General features: G+C 41.9%; 3 protein-coding genes across 3 annotated transcripts; 1 reads left to right on the top strand and 2 right to left on the bottom strand.

Moving 5' to 3' along the window:
- Nucleotides 1-23: 23 nt before the first annotated feature.
- gprin3a (GPRIN family member 3a) lies at nucleotides 24-3,662 on the bottom strand. Its single transcript, XM_022203486.2, has 2 exons — nucleotides 3,642-3,662; nucleotides 24-3,410 (listed from the first exon to the last, which is right to left on the bottom strand). Exons 1-2 carry the CDS (start codon nucleotides 3,660-3,662, stop codon nucleotides 2,130-2,132), a joined length of 1,302 nt encoding a protein of 433 aa, XP_022059178.2. The 3' UTR covers nucleotides 24-2,129.
- On the bottom strand, nucleotides 3,409-7,959 carry LOC110957441 (uncharacterized). Its single transcript, XM_022203480.2, has 2 exons — nucleotides 7,106-7,959; nucleotides 3,409-6,107 (listed from the first exon to the last, which is right to left on the bottom strand). The coding sequence occupies exon 2, from the start codon at nucleotides 6,048-6,050 to the stop codon at nucleotides 4,233-4,235; it is 1,818 nt and encodes a 605-aa protein (XP_022059172.1). The 5' UTR covers nucleotides 6,051-6,107; nucleotides 7,106-7,959; the 3' UTR covers nucleotides 3,409-4,232.
- Nucleotides 7,960-8,107: 148 nt separating this feature from the next.
- On the top strand, nucleotides 8,108-14,956 carry LOC110957440 (toll-like receptor 13). Its single transcript, XM_051943580.1, has 4 exons — nucleotides 8,108-8,299; nucleotides 9,137-11,641; nucleotides 13,949-14,066; nucleotides 14,150-14,956. The coding sequence occupies exons 2-4, from the start codon at nucleotides 9,166-9,168 to the stop codon at nucleotides 14,358-14,360; spliced, it is 2,805 nt and encodes a 934-aa protein (XP_051799540.1). The 5' UTR covers nucleotides 8,108-8,299; nucleotides 9,137-9,165; the 3' UTR covers nucleotides 14,361-14,956.
- The last annotated feature ends 824 nt before the right edge of the window (nucleotides 14,957-15,780 follow it).

Below are 15,780 nucleotides of genomic sequence, written 5' to 3'. Positions count from 1 at the left end.
AAAGATAACATAAAATTGTGAAATATCTGCAGAGTACAGTGAAAAAGTTTATAAAAATGTTAAGTTTGTTCCAGCTGTGGTAAAATCTGTGGAATAATTTACATTTTTCGTAATGACTGAAGAATTACGGCTTTTTGTTTCGATTTCCATCATTCTGTGTCTTTTCTGATTTCCCTCTCGTTCTTCATGCTTGCTCCGTTTCCACAGAGCTGCAGGATTTTATGTTGCAGTGAAAAATGAACCCACAGTGAAGAAAAATGAAGCAGAAACTGCTGGTAAAGAGCTTCACTGCATCCGGTGCACCGACTGAATAAAACATGGCAGAGACTCTGCTGTTAACATGAGCGTGAACTTTAATGTTTCTGAATAATTCAGAGAAACAATCCGGCGTTTCGTCAACAACACAGAAGGAGGAGCTTTTGCCGAGGACGATGGAGTTCGGAGTTTTACATGCATTTACAATAAAGCAGAAGACTGTGTTTGAACTTGAAGTGTGGTGGGAACGAAGAGGACAAAAAGGAAAGAAGAAGGAATGAAGTGAAGCAGGCAGAAAAAGGAAACCTGCAGAAACTATCAACTCTCTGTTTTGTGTGGCGTTTGGTTAAAAAAGAAAGTGGATGAAATATTTAGCAGCAAAGAAGCTTCTGTCCTCTCTGCTTCACGTCAACAAGCACGTCTGAAATACTGCAGGAAGGACACACCACATGACGTACTACGACTACAGTACGGGGATAAAACTGCAGTACATTTAAAAACCTGCACCAATACTGCTGGGAAACAAGCAGTGGAAGCTGTAGATGTACCATGAGTAGAAGAATACACTATAAAATATGATGACATATTACTACCGGTATTTTGTATTACTTGTATAAATAATTACATATTAATCATGATTAGAATCAGTAGCCAAAATAAGAACCTAAAATATACCAATAACTTTCCATTTTAAGAAATCCTGACCAATCAGAATCTGCCTCCAGTCTTTGAATATGTTAATTAGGTGGGCGGTCCTAACTTCAGGCTAAAGCAGCGATTGGCCATCTATTAGCTACAAGTTCCACCTGATTAACCAACACATTAAATAAATTAACTCTATCAGGAGCTTCAAAGTCTGAAGAAAAATCTGCTAAAAGTTGCTAAAATGATTGCAATCATGTGATCATGTAGTGTTCACTTGCACTCAAAATTACTCAAAAACATGTCTAAAATGACTAAAGAATACCCGAAATAACTTAAAACATGTCCTAAATGACTAAAGTGTGTCCCAAATGATTTTAAACTTGCCCATAACAACTGGAAATGTGTCCAAAATCACCCAAAAATGGTCAATATGGCTCAAAAAATGTCCAAAATGACTTGAAAAATGTCCTAAAAGACATAGAAACGGTAATAGATTCACAACTTTCCAAAATTATTGAAAGATGTCCAAAATTGATTAAAGAAATCATTCAGAATTGACCTAATTTTTTTTAAAAACATTTCTAAAATGACAAGTGATGTGTCCTAAATGATTAAAAAATTGCCGAAATGACTCGAAATAGTCAAGTACATGTTACAGTGACGCAGTGACACTATGTCGCAGTCACACTGAAATCTTTAACAAATCCGTGGATCCAGACTAAGTTTGTTATAGATAAACATCTGGAAAAATATCCCCATTAATGCCTGACTGTGCAAGAACCACATGAATTTTCTATCTGTACTTGGTAGCACTACACAGTTATAAGAAATCCAGCCCCTTCTACAGGATTTTCTTTCAGTTCTTTCACTCAGAAATACGTCTCATGACTGGAGATAAAGATACCATCTGTTTACCGAACATTTTTGCGTTTGGGAAGTTGACCGGTTGGTTGTTTGGAGATCCAACATCTTCCCAAGACCAAGCTCTTGTTGTACATTTAGCGACAGACATTTTCTTCACTGGACTGAACTTTTTCTTGCACGACTGTGATTCCAACTTGTACATTCACTCTCTACAAAGCTCATTTCCCAAACAGTTTGCATATGGTGTGATACTCCTGCATGCAGAGGTAGGTGCAGTAAACAGTGATGTGTGCCGTCTGCATACAGTGTAGACGTCTTCATGTTTTACAGTCGTTTGAGGAGGATTTTAACTTCCTGAACTGATCTCAGTCCGCCACAGCAGGCGTCTTCCTGCAGCATCCCAGAATCCCTCCCCTCTTCTTCCTCTTCTTCTTCGCCTTGTAGCCTTTGAGGCTGCTGTCGGAGCAGATGGACTTCCTCAGAGTCCTGATGTGCTTCTCCTGCTCCCGGACCTTCGACTCCAGGTGGGACTGGATGGCCGTTCCCAGAGACTCCAGGTCCACCGAGGCACCATAAACCTCCCATGTCATCCCCCGATCGTCCCACGCCACCTCCTGAGGTTTTTCCATGTCCTCTTGCAGGTCGTCTTCCTCCTCCTTCTCCTCTTCGTCCTCCCAGATGCTCTCAGCGCTGACGTCTCTGTCGTGGTTTTGTTCTGGTCGTAGGGCCGCCATGTGAGACGGGCTCTGCTGGAAGCTGTAGGTACGCAGACAGGCGGGGAGGGAACTCGCCTTGTCCGTCAAGATCGTAGGAAGAGGTGATTGGCTGTGAAGCTCAATGTCGATCTGGCAGACGTGCTGGAAGGGCGGCTGGCCGGCAGGGATGCAGCACAGCGAAGGGATGGTCGGTGAGGTCAAACTGCCGGACTGAAGGCTTGAGGAGACGTTCAGGGAGGAGGTGGGAGCTGCCCGGTGGAGGCTGGGACTGGTGGAAACCGAACGCTCCACTACCTCCACCTCCACCTGGACGCCCACCTCTCTCTGCTCCCCTGCCTGAGGACAGAGCCTGACATTAGGGTCAGTCATGGTTGCTGTCTCCCTGACCTCCTTGGAGCTCGATGGATGACAGAAAGTAGGAGGAAGAGGATGTAGGAGTGATGAAGATCTCCCCAGAACATCTCTCTGTTTCCTCCTCTCCTGCTGTTTCTCCTCTTTCTTGCTCTCCACACTCGTTGCCCTTGACAACAGGATGTTGCTACCAGAGGCGATGGCATTTGTGTCCCCCTGGTGACCAGGTTTGCTCGGTGGGATGCCCGGTATCGTCTTGGTGTCTCGTGGTGACCCTCCGGCGCCGGCAGCCTCGTGCCCCTGGGACTCCACCAGTCCTCCTGCTGCTGCTTTTTTACTCTCAGACACTTTCAAATGTTCTACTTTGACATCAGCCCCCGTCTTCACTGATGTCTTACTGATGGAGGTGAGGTCCTGAGTCAGACCGGTATTATGGGATGTTGTGGGCTCTGCTGATGTCGACAAGGCAACAGCGGATCTGGTTTTGGGGCTGGAGGTGGCCAGGGGACCCAGCGGGGCTGAAATCACAGTAATACCTGGAAGCAAGAAGCAAATGTTAGCGAACACATGACTGGCAAGCTAACGGCATCAGTTATTCTACATGTTCAATAATGCAACTCAGTACTGTATTTTACTTGAGCCTTGCTGCCCCATGAATTATTACAGGTTTGAAGATGCAGGAAAGACTGAATCTAAAATGGAGTGCTAATAGATTCTAGTAGACCCGAAAAATAAAAAAATCAATGAAACATGGACTCTTTCAAGAACCTACAAGATGCCTTTTTATTGTTTTGTCCTAAAAATGGCTACCACACCAACAAAGTTGTTCATGTTTAGTACTCAACTTTGCTTTGAAGTGATTCCAAAACCAGTGATTTGATGCTACATTGCACAGTGTGAAATGGACATTTGACACCAGCAGTCAGCCAGTTCCAACAGACTTCCATGTTAAAATGTCTAACTTTACAGCAGAAAAACATGTTTACAGCCTAGAATAGTAAACAGTTTTGATCTATATAGACACTTTCCCTCTTCATGATGCTGTACAGGGGGTGAATTTTTAAAATTCAGAATTATTTAACTTGGATCAGGGCTTAAAGATACGTATACTTAAGAGTGTGGCCACTTTGAGTGTAAGTTGTCATAGGACAGTCCATGGTCTACCTCTTTTTTACATTAACTAGGAGTCAGGTATTGCCAGGATGGTGGCGACCAGAACCAGCACACTGAGTTTTGACCTCCAGATGGCATCATGGAGGGTTTGTTCATCCTTACATTCAGTGAATGTTCTTAACTTCTGAATTTCTTGACTAAAGTTGATTTTCTCCAACTGCTCACCTTCACATTACTGACTGAGAATCTATTGATCTCAGTTTTCCAAGATTGCCACCTTCAGTTAAATCAAGACTTACCAGGAGCAGAACCAGGACTTCTCAGAACCTCCCTGTTTGGTCCAGTTGAACTAGAACCCAGACCTTTTCGAGGTCCAGATCCAGGACTCCTACTTGCTGAGCCGGGTCTTGAAGACAGTGTCAACGACGAAGACAAATCTATCAGAGCTGGCCTTGAACTAGACGATACTGATCCAGATTTAGAAGTATCTGATCCAGCCTTAGGGTCTAAACTGAGTTTAGAATTAGAACCTCTGGTCTTAAGGTTGGTGTCTTTGGACCCAGACAAACTAGTTCTAGAGGCTGATGGGGAAACAGATCCAGATGTTGAACGGGTCAGTACTGGTATAGAACTGGAGATGGCATCAGGACGAGAACAGAGGTTCAACTCCGTACCAAACTCAACACTTGGACTGATTCTGACATTGAAACCAACTTTAGAGTCTGGAAGTGATTTAGGATCTTGGTCACCCTTTGATCCCATTCCAGTTTTGGAATCTTGGATTTTGTTTGCTTTGATCCCTTCAGTATTTTTAGAGTTGAGGCTATCTCCAGAGTTGGGACTGGCTTTGTGACTGGAACCAGTTTTGGAGTCTAAGCTATCCTTGGAGTCCGAACTGGTTTTAGAAGCAGAAACACTTTTAGAATCTAGACTATCTCGCGACCCTGTTTCTGAAAAGGGGCTGACTTTGGTGCCAGTTTTGGAATCCAGACTATCCTTGGACACTGTTGTTGTTTTACAGTTTGAACTGGATTTGGAAGTGGTTTTGGATGCAGCACCAGTGCATGAATCTTTGCTATCAAGATTCTCTTTGGACTCTGATGAGGAACCGTTTCTCGTTCCTGTGACTTTTCTCTGTGTGGATGGTTTGGGACTTAGAGAAGTCACTTGAGGGTTCTTGGTACCTAGCAGTGCTGATTCTGTCTTCTGATTCTGTGGTTTTGTAGCTATGGAGGATGTCTCAGAACCATGAGGTCTTGAATCATGTTGGTTTAACTTGATCGTAGTGGTTGGGTTTGGTTTGGGGGTTCTGGCTGCCATCGTCGGGGTTCGATTCACCAGTTTTAGATTAACAGCCTCTATATCTCCTCTCTGATTGTGGACGTTTGGGCTCACTGGCAGATGTAGCGTTTGTGGCGATGGTCTGTCAGTGCCAATCTCTTTTCCACCATCTTCCTTTCTGCTTGATTGTGTTTTTAGGCTCTCTGTTGCTTTGTTCGTATTCTTTGTGGCCACGCTGGTCATCAGTGCAGTTTGTAGTTTCGCAGGTTCTGCTCTCTGTGTTTGTGTTTTGATTCTTTCGGTGGTTCTGCTAGGTATCACTGTTTGCTCTGTGCGGTGTGGTTTTGGACTTTCCACCATGTTGCTGTGAGTTTGTGACTTCAAGCTCAATGTTGGGGTGTATTTGATGTTCGTGGTCTTTATCCGCTGTTCGTCTCTGCTGTTCGCTTCGGCTGTCGGTGAACGAGACAAAGCTGGAATTTTGCTTTTTTGCCGTGATGGATCATCTCTCTCACCTGGTAACATCACAGTGGTTGCCAAGGTGCTTGCTGACTTGCCCGTTGCCGTGGCCACCGCTCCTTTCATCTCTCCTTTATTGCCATTATCTTTTTTGTTGCCTCCGTGCAGCTTCGAGGTCTCCGTTGCTGGACGGGGGTTGCTCGGCGAAGTCATATTGAGGTTGAGGTTGAAGTTAGGCTCCACCCCCCAGTTGGCGTTAGATTCTGTGTTGCCAAGGGCATCCACAAGCCCCTCCTCCTCCGGAGTGAGGCCTTCTGATTGGGCAACACCCTTCCTTCGTTTTATAACATCTGGGTGGCTTTCCATGGTGATGGTTTTTGATTAGCAGGAATCAAGGAGATGGCTGAAACTGACTTTCGACACCTGATTGGGACAGATGAAGACACAAATAATGAAGAAGACAAGTTCAGACTATAGAATATTAGTGTGTGAGGGTCAATGTGTCAGACTACAAACAATCAGTGTATTGGTCATTGATTGTCTTGTGTTAGAAGTCTCTAAAAGACAAAAAAAGGCTGCCTTCGGACCTGACAGTTTTGTAGCTCATCTTTACCTTCACTATATTGTGTTCAGGTAACCACTTTGAGCTCCTATTGGCCAATGCCACAGACATATTTAGGCAAAAACTCTAGTTTTTTCATTGTGGCACAAATAAGTGTCGAAGATGTAGCATCCGCTGTGACAACACGATATGAGAAAGAAAAAACATCACAACTGTTATCAAAATAACTGTCTTATACATTCAAAATAATATAGTAGCATCTGAGAAGTAGATGTACCACAATTTTAAACAAGAAAAAAAACATTGAGTAATGCACGTGTCTTAATGTGCAGTAATAAGGTTTATGCACCAACCATTTGACCAATTTATCCAATTATAGTAAAAATACTGTGTTTGTGATGCCTGCCTGTCATGTTGTGCAATGAGACAACATTCTAAGTCTATCTATACATTTTCCTCAATATTAACTCAGCTTTTAGTCAGTTTTGTCCTTTCTGACGGCTGTTTTTCCATCAGACACGTGAACCCTCTGAGGATTTAGGTTCCCTGCTGTGCCTGACATATTCATCCTGCATTTTAAAATACAAGTGTCATCTCACCTCCTGTACATTCACAAAACTCTAATTTTCTGCTGAATAAAAAAATAAAACTTAATTCAGGTTCATTTTATAAGGAACACGACTGTATTTTAGTTGATATTTAACTGCCAAGGATTAAAACAGCATCGACTGATTCATCGAAATGTTTTCTATTATTCACAATAAATGCACTACATCAATAAAATCTTAAAATTAACATAAATATAAAAAGTAGGAAGTACTTTCACTAGTGTGTATTATAGTAGTGGATTCGTTCATACCTGTTCAGGGTCTTTAAATCAACAGAGGAGTGTTTGATGGAGGAAATCCATCCCGACCGCCTGCCGAGGAGGAAAAGGAGGAAATCTTCAACTGTTTGTTCGTCCTCGTTGCTCCAGAGTCGATGAATAAATTAAAGAGGAGGAGAGGCAGGGCTGAGACCATCACTCCTCCTCCATCTCTCTTTTTTTAAACTCCTTCCTCCTTCTTGGTCTCAACTTGCCTCGCCATTTCTTCTTCTCCTCTTGTTCATCCTCAGTCTTCCTCCTCCTTTCAGAAGTGGAGGAAAGTTGTCAGCAAATACCAGATCTGTGCTCAGTGTTTGCATCAAACCTTTGTACCTTAATAATATTTGATAGGGGGATGTAAATACAAAAAAATCAAATAAAAGATCTAAGAAATAAAGTAAATCAGGACTGAATCTGCTGATAATGAGACTATTTCCACTGATCTCACACCGTGTCTCAGTATCGTCAGTCTTTTAGGGACGTTATTCAGGTGAAGCTCAGGGGCTCCTTAGTCTTTGGGCCCCTGTAGACCTCTGTAGGACCCTGTAGGACCTCTATATGGCCCTTGTAAGGTCCTGTAAGGCCCTGTAGAAACCTGTAGTTACTTATAATCTAATGTAGGAACCTGTAGGTCTTCTATAGGGCCCATTTAAAGTCCTGTAGGCTCCTTTAGGGCCAATACAACTGTGTGAAAAATGCAGGATTTTCCCAGTATTAAGTCGACCAGAATAAACACTGAGCGGCACATTTGATTAGCTGCAACTCAGTGACATCATCCAGCATCGTCCAATGAAAAACATGCATCGACACATTCCTGATTCACTGCTTTTTAATTCAATGCACTGTCACCAGCATTGAGACAAATTACTGACGTTTTGGAGGTCTTGATAACTAAAATCTTGTGTTGTGTTTTGGCCTCTTTAATTCTCTGAACCTCCAAATTAGAATTTTCCTTCAAAAGAAAAAAACAGACACCATTAATCAACAACAAACAGCAGAAACAGAAATAACTGTTGACTAGAGTGTGATATGTGCTTCTGTCATGACTTCCTCTTCGTTTCTGATCTCATACTTGGTCATTCTGCCGTCTGCTGTCGGTCGTGTTGCAGTCAGAGCTTCGGTCTTGGTTTGGTTTCCAGTTCATTCCTGACATTAAACGCAACTCTGAGAAACTTGTGGAAGCAGCCGGTAAGTCCAGCATCGTCTGCATGACAGGGAGATCACACTCAAATAACTTTTACCTTGTTAGCTGGTTTGTGTCACTCACATGTGGATGCTGCTGTTTTCCTGCTGCCTCCCTGATGCCCACTCAGGAAACTTATTAGCTTATCCTATCAATAGGAACACTATTGATAGGATAACATATCATTGCTACTACTGTACAGAAATAAAAGATTCTATCATTATATCTCTGCAAGACTCAAAACACAACCTACACAATGCACAAAAGAGACCACAATGAGAAAAAAAGGTGGCAACAAAGAGACACAAAATCAACAAAAAGATTCTAAAGACATACAGAACAGTGAAAATAAGACATAACTTAACCCACGTGACTCAAAGTGATCCCATGTTGGTCTGTTTTTATAATTTCATTGCTCAATTTTGCATCTTTTTGAGTTTTTCCAGTTGACTTTTTGGAACATCTTCAGTCTATATTTCGATTCAGTCGTAAATACAATCGTACTTTTTGTTTCATGACGTCTGTTCTGTTGTACAGATGCTGTGTGTTGGAACAACAATGACTTAATTGTGCATTTATACTTTTGTTCAGCTTGTAAGGATGCCTTTAGTTTTGCAGGTATTTGAAACAACTGAAGTTATTAACTTCTGGAAGTCAAGGGAGGATGAAAGTTGTTGTTTTGAACAGGTTTTGCTGCAGGAAAGATTTGTGGAAACATCCTTACCAATGAATCCTGTTGTATTCATCAGGTTTTCAGAATATTTGAATATAAATGCCTCAGTAGTTGAAGAGGTATTTCAGTCTTAACCAGAACTCTCAACTTCTTCTTTTGTCCTCCTCAGGCGTCAAGTGTTGATCAAGAACCGAAGACATGTGGTCTTCAGGAAGTCTGTCTCTGCTGCTGTTTCCGCTTCTGTCCTGTTTTCTCCTGCAGGACCCCTCACTGGCTTTTTCTCTAAAAAACTGCACAATTTTCTATTCTGAAAATGTAAATAACGTGTGGGTTACATGCAAAGACCGTGAGCTAACCATTATTCCGGACGACATTCCCAGAAATGCGTTATCCCTGGATGTCTCCTTGAACCTCTTTGTGCAGATCACCAGGACAGATTTTAGAGGTTTGGCGAAAATTAAATCCTTAGATGTTCAACGCAATGTGATTTCCCACATTGACGGTGGAGCTTTTGCAGACTTGGCAGAGTTACTGATTCTCATCATGAATGACAATAAACTCACAAACATAACAGACAACATGTTTCAGGGTCTGTCCAAGTTAGCGACGCTGGTTCTGAACAGCAATCAGATCTCATTCATCTCCCCTGTGGCTTTCCAGTCCCTTGTCAGTTTAAAGTGGGTAGAACTGGGCTCCAATCACCTACATCAAGTTACAGACATTGTTCCGCTCTTGAAACTACCAATGATAGAAATCTTATCTCTTAATTATAACAAGTTAACCTCTTTTCAGTCTGACGACTTGCCTTTAAATATCTCAAATGTCAGGTCCCTGAGTCTAAGTCTGAATCCACTGACGAAGTTCAGCATCACAACAGACGTCTTTCCTTATCTGCAGTCTCTGGACGTCAGCGGGTGCAGCAACATGGAGTGGAAGGTAGAAAACAAGACCTTTCTGAGGAGTTTGACTAGTTTGTTCTTCAGTGGAACTTATATGAGCTTCGACACATACAGAGAGATGCTGCAGACAGCTGACTCGCTACAAAAACTTGTCCTGCTAAACCTGAAAGAGTGGATAGACGGTCTCGTAGACAATGCCTGCAAGATCCCGTCTCTAAGATCTCTTGACGTAGCGGTTTGCCAAATTGAAACCATAGACGATAACCTGCTGCGGTCTTGTTCTCAGCTCACTGAGCTCATTTTGTCTTCTAACAGTTTGTCTGAGATGTCTGAGCATTCCCTCCAATCATTGACGCAGCTCAGCCTCCTGCAGCTGCACGGCAATTACCTGTCTAAAGTTCCTCGTGCACTCCGAGGACTCTCCACACTGGATGTCCTGGACCTGAGCTCTAACATCATCAGTGAGCTCGATTGCCTAGACTTCAAGAATTTGACAAGACTAACAGAGGTGAATTTGAACCACAATCGCATTTCCAGTCTTCAGGGATGTGTTTTTGAAAATCTGAATGATTTGAAAGTTCTGAACATGGGACAAAATGCAATTTTTACTATTCAAAATGCCTTCAAAATCAGTTTACGGAGACTAGAGTCTCTGAATTTGCACAGTAGCGTTCTGGTAAAGCTGAAGCAAGGGGACTTCAGGAATCTATCTTCCCTCTGTTTTTTAGATTTAGAAGCAGATACAGCTATTGCAATGGATTATGGGATTTTTGACGGACTTGATCACCTCCAAAATCTTAGTCTGTCGGTAGGTAGTTACCAAAAAGACTTTTTCAGAGGACTGTCTCATTTAGAATATCTGACCCTTCATCTCACATTTGCCTGGATTCTGCAGAGTTCTGAACTAAACAATGAGCCACCTTTCTCAAATTTACCCAACCTGAAGAAGCTTGTACTCAAAGTATACGACAAATTTACGACTCACATTTCACCCAGTCTGCTCAGTGGTCTGAAGTCTTTAGAATATCTAATGACTGAGAAATTCTTTGTGAGGTCTGTGCACCCAGACACATTTAAATACACTCCACAGCTGAAAGGTCTTCAGATAATCCACAGTGATCTGTTGTATTTAACCCCTGAACTGTTCTGGCCGATCCCAAACCTGAAGGCACTGGACCTCTCCGACAACGAGCTCAGGTCTTTGGACTTCCTGGCTCAGGAGAACCTGCTGGCACTCAGCTGGTTGAAACTCAGCAACAACAAACTGTCGATCATCAATGAGACGCTCCTTCACTCCCTACCTGCCCTGACGTACCTGGACCTGACTGGTAACCCATTAACATGCGAGTGCTCTAATTCTGGATTTAACCTGTGGGTTCTGAGCAGTAACCAAACACAGGTCGTCAATGGACACCAGTATACTTGTGCTTTTCCAGTGAGCCAACAGGGAACAAGGTTCCTGGAGTTTGACGTCCACTCCTGCTGGATAGATGCAAGTTTCCTCTGCTTCATTTGCTGCTTTAGCCTGATTGTGTTCACTCTCCTCACATCCTTCACCTATCACTTTCTGAGGTGGCACCTCACCTACGCCTACTACCTCTTCCTGGCCTTCCTCTACGACAACAAGTGGAGGAAGAAGGTTGCTAATCAGCGCTACGATGCTTTCGTCTCCTACAACGTCAATGACGAGGCCTGGGTCTGCAGGGAGCTGCTTCCTGTACTGGAGGGTCAGCAGGGATGGAAACTCTGTCTGCATCATCGAGACTTTGAACCAGGTACGACAACTTTGTGTTTGTCTTTAACCCTCTGGACCTGGATTTCAAAGACACGTTATCTCAAAAAACAAAACAAAACTGAAATTACACCATTTATCAAAGCCTGAAACTGACAATAAAACTGAAAAAAAAAAGATTTTAGTCAGATTTTAAAGTTAAATAAATCTAAATTTACCTGTCCAGGTGTCCCCTGCCTTTGTCTTATGTCAGTTGGGATAGGCTCCAGACACCCACAACCCTAATGAGGATTAAGGTGTGTATAGATAATGGATGGACAAGCTTAAAATTGTGATATTTCATGAAAATCACTCTATTCTACATTGTGAAACATGTACAAAAATGTCAATTGTTTGCATTAACAAAAAAATCTTGAGAAGCTATTTGTCAATTAGCTGTGACCAACAGTCATGTGACAAAATTTAAGCGGATTGTCAGTTGAACTGCAGGCAGTGTTTACAGAATGGAGACAAATTAAATTGTATGTAGCTAAAGATCTACAGCATGTGGAGACAACACTGTTGCTGTGTATGTATGTATGTATGTATGTATGTATGTATGTATGTATGTATGTATGTATTTATGTATGTATGTATGTATGTATGTATGGATGGATGGATGGATGGATGGATGGATGGATGGATGGATGGATGGATGGATGGATGGATGGATGGATGGATGGATGGATGGATGCGAGCGAAATTCAAATTCACTTGGAAACATGTTGGACTTGTTGATTCCAGGTTTTTACACTTTTATAAAACTTTGAAGTTATTGAAAGATACATTCAGCATGGTGAAACATCTTTATACAGCTGATGTGCAGAGTGGAGAGAAGACGTTTAATAGCTAAATATCTCCAGTACGTGGAGACAAGATTCATCCATATGTTGGTGACATCCATGGAAACATGTTGGACACGTTGATTTCAGAATTTTACATTTATAAACTTCATGGTTGATCTGTTTACAGAGAGCTGCAGGACTTTATATTATAGTGAAAAATAAACCACAGAAACTGTTTGTTGGGTTAAACTCTTTCAGCTGAATGTTGTGACTTCTAATGTCATCTTGTTTTTACTTCCTCTTTCATTCTATCTAAACTTCCTGTTAGGGTTTGAGGTTATACTTTTGGCCTCATCACTCTAAAGAACTGAACGCTTCATTTTGATAAGAGCTTCGGGCCTTCAGTTTCCTCCTTAAGTGTGACACTTGAGGCTTAATTTGTGACTTCTGCTGTCACTTTACCAGGCTGATGCAGAAGTGTTGCATATCTTACGTCTGAAAAAGGCTGAAATGGGTTTGCAGGTAGTAAAAAAGGCTTCTTCATTCATCACTATAAACTCAGCCATGTTTTGTTAAAGATGGAGTCTTTTTCTTGCCATGGGTTCAACTTGAATGGATTCTTTAGGACCAAGATGAAGGGATAGTCTTGAATACTTTTGATTGATCATCCATCACTTCATCACCTCAAAGCCTGTGGAAATCAAGACTCCTAGACTTTCCTGTTGGTATTATGAGGTGTCCAATGTGAAGTTTTCAACCCCAAGTCCTCTTTTCATGGTAGTTTGACAATCTTTCCTGTTATGTTTACCTTTTATAGAACAGTCACTATTCAAATATGTCATTATTTGATATTAAAATACTTTTAACATCACGGAAAAAAGCGTTTTGTGATATGAACTTGTTATGTTGGGATGATCTTTATAAAATACAGCAGTTGACATTATTTTTCATAACTGTAGGTGAGATTGGCAGGAATTGGTGGGTTTTATTTGCTATTTTATTGGTTTTATATGTTATTTTATTGGTTTTATTTGTTATTTTATTGATTTTATTTGTTATTTCATTGGTTTTATTTGATATTTTACTGGGTTTACTTGCTATTTTATTGGGTTTATTTGCTATTTTATTGGTTTTGTTTAATATTTTATTGGTTTTATTTGGTAATTTATTGGCTTTATTTGATATTTTAATGGGTTTTTTGATACTTCATTGGTTTAATTTGCTATTTTATTGGTTTTAGTTGACATTTCATTGAGTTTGATGTTTTACAGGTTTTATTTGATATTTTATTGGTTATATTTGATATGAGCTATACTTCCTCCAATAAAGCTTCAAGAGCAAGAGGGAGGGGATGTGAATTTGGACATGAAGCGCATACGTTGGGCTCTAAGGGTTAATCTTCCTACAATTATACCTGATAAATGATATGTGCAGAGGGAACTGGCCTTAAGCTAAAATATTCCAGCAGCTGAGCTTTAAAAAACACGACTAAATAAGAACTCTGAAAGGCGCTGCTGTTTTTTCAGGTAAACCCATCGTAGAAAACATCACTGAGGCCATCTACAGCAGCAGGAAGACCATCTGTGTGATCAGCCGGAGCTACCTGCAGAGCGAGTGGTGCTCCAGAGAGATCCAGATGGCCAGGTGGGGGCGCCGCCTCTCCTTCGTAAAACTCTCACCGGTTCCCAAACTGACTCGAGTGTTTGTCTCGTGTTTCCTGTCTGCAGCTTCCGCCTGTTCGACGAGCACAAGGACGTGCTGGTCATGCTGTTCCTGGAGGAAATCCCGGCCCGGCAGTTGGCTCCGTACCACCAGATCAGGAGTCTGGTGAAGAGGTGCACCTACCTGAGCTGGCCGAGGGCCGCTCAGCACACCGGAGTCTTCTGGCAGAAAGTGCAGCGATCTCTGGAGGGGAATGAAGCTCTGGACAGCATGTAGAGCTCCTTCAGAGAGGGAGACACAAACAAAGAGTGAATGTACACCACGGTTTAAAAGTTTGGGGTCAGCACCATCAGCGAACACAATGTAGCATTAGAACACAGGAGTGATGGTTGCTGGAAATGTTCCTCTGTACCCCTATGGAGACACTCCTATAAACATGTCCAGCTAGAAAAGTCATTCATCACTTTCACAATGTCTACACTGGATTTATCATTCATTTAATGTTACCTTCATTGAAATAAAACTGCTTTTCTTTAAAAAATAAGGACATTTCTAAGTGACCCCAAACTGTTGAATGGTAATTTAAGTCCAAATTCCAAATGTGTGACTTCAAAACGGTCAACAAACCAAACTCCACCTTTTAGATTCAGTGTGTGGATTCAACTGACGCGAAAGAATCCTGAACAGGGGTTTGTCAAGTTGGTGACTCGGTAAAGTTCCGTTATCTGGAGATCATTATTTCATTATCTCCAGATATTTGCAGCCTGTTCTATTTACTTATTGTTCTGTTTAAATCAACACAATCAATGCAAGTGTGCTGCAGTAGTTCATATCATTCTGATAATAAAAGCAGGCAATTAAGCCAAATTAGGTGTCAGATGATCATTACTTTGGTTCAAAGGGGTTATTTTTGTTTTCTGGTGGATTTCATCACTTTAGTTTAACACAAAAATACCAATAAAGAGATTGTGATTATTTTAAATCAAGGATTAATTGAAGCCCTTTATGTAGCGAAGACAGACTTCAGAGGATAAATTATCACAAGAAGACGAGAGAGTAGATTTACCGTTTTCTCCAGTTTACTTTCAGAGACTCAGCAGATCTTCAGGACTACTGGCAACACAGAGCCTTAAAGCTGCTGTCCGGAGTTTGAATCGCAGCGTCTCCCAAAACACTGTTGGTCCCTCCCGCCGTCCCTCTGATTTCGCCCCTTTATTTGTGCACGCGCGCAGTACATGAGAGAAGTGCCCGGAGTGCTGCAGCATCTCGTCTGTTTTGCTGTTTTCCCCTCTTCTACGTTTAGTACATTTAGTAAATAATAAAGGAATTACGTTAGAATGCTGTATTGAGTCTAACTTGTCCTAATACCAAAATAACATGAATCTGCTAGGACGAACGAGTAAAGTTTCAATATGTGATTACACTCGTGTATCCCTCTCGATGACGTTGTTTATCAAACTTAGTGCATTTACGCGTGTATATGTGTTACATTGTTTATTTATTTCTATCTAGAGTTCAGAACTGCATGACTCCTCTGACGAAGAGTATGTCCCAGACGCCCCAACATCTTCCTCCAGAGGTCGGGCATCTAAACGAAGCCGTCAGGCGGGCTATGGAGGCCGTGGTCGGGGAGCGACGCGAGCACCCCGAGCCAAAAAACGTCCTGCAGTCTCTTGGCCTGACAAGCCGTGGGATT

Source organism: Acanthochromis polyacanthus, chromosome 23 (assembly GCF_021347895.1).
Source record: "Acanthochromis polyacanthus isolate Apoly-LR-REF ecotype Palm Island chromosome 23, KAUST_Apoly_ChrSc, whole genome shotgun sequence".
NCBI lineage: Eukaryota > Metazoa > Chordata > Actinopteri > Pomacentridae > Acanthochromis > Acanthochromis polyacanthus.
Note: the sequence above shows the minus strand (reverse complement) of the source record. Positions and strands in the feature narration are given on the sequence as shown.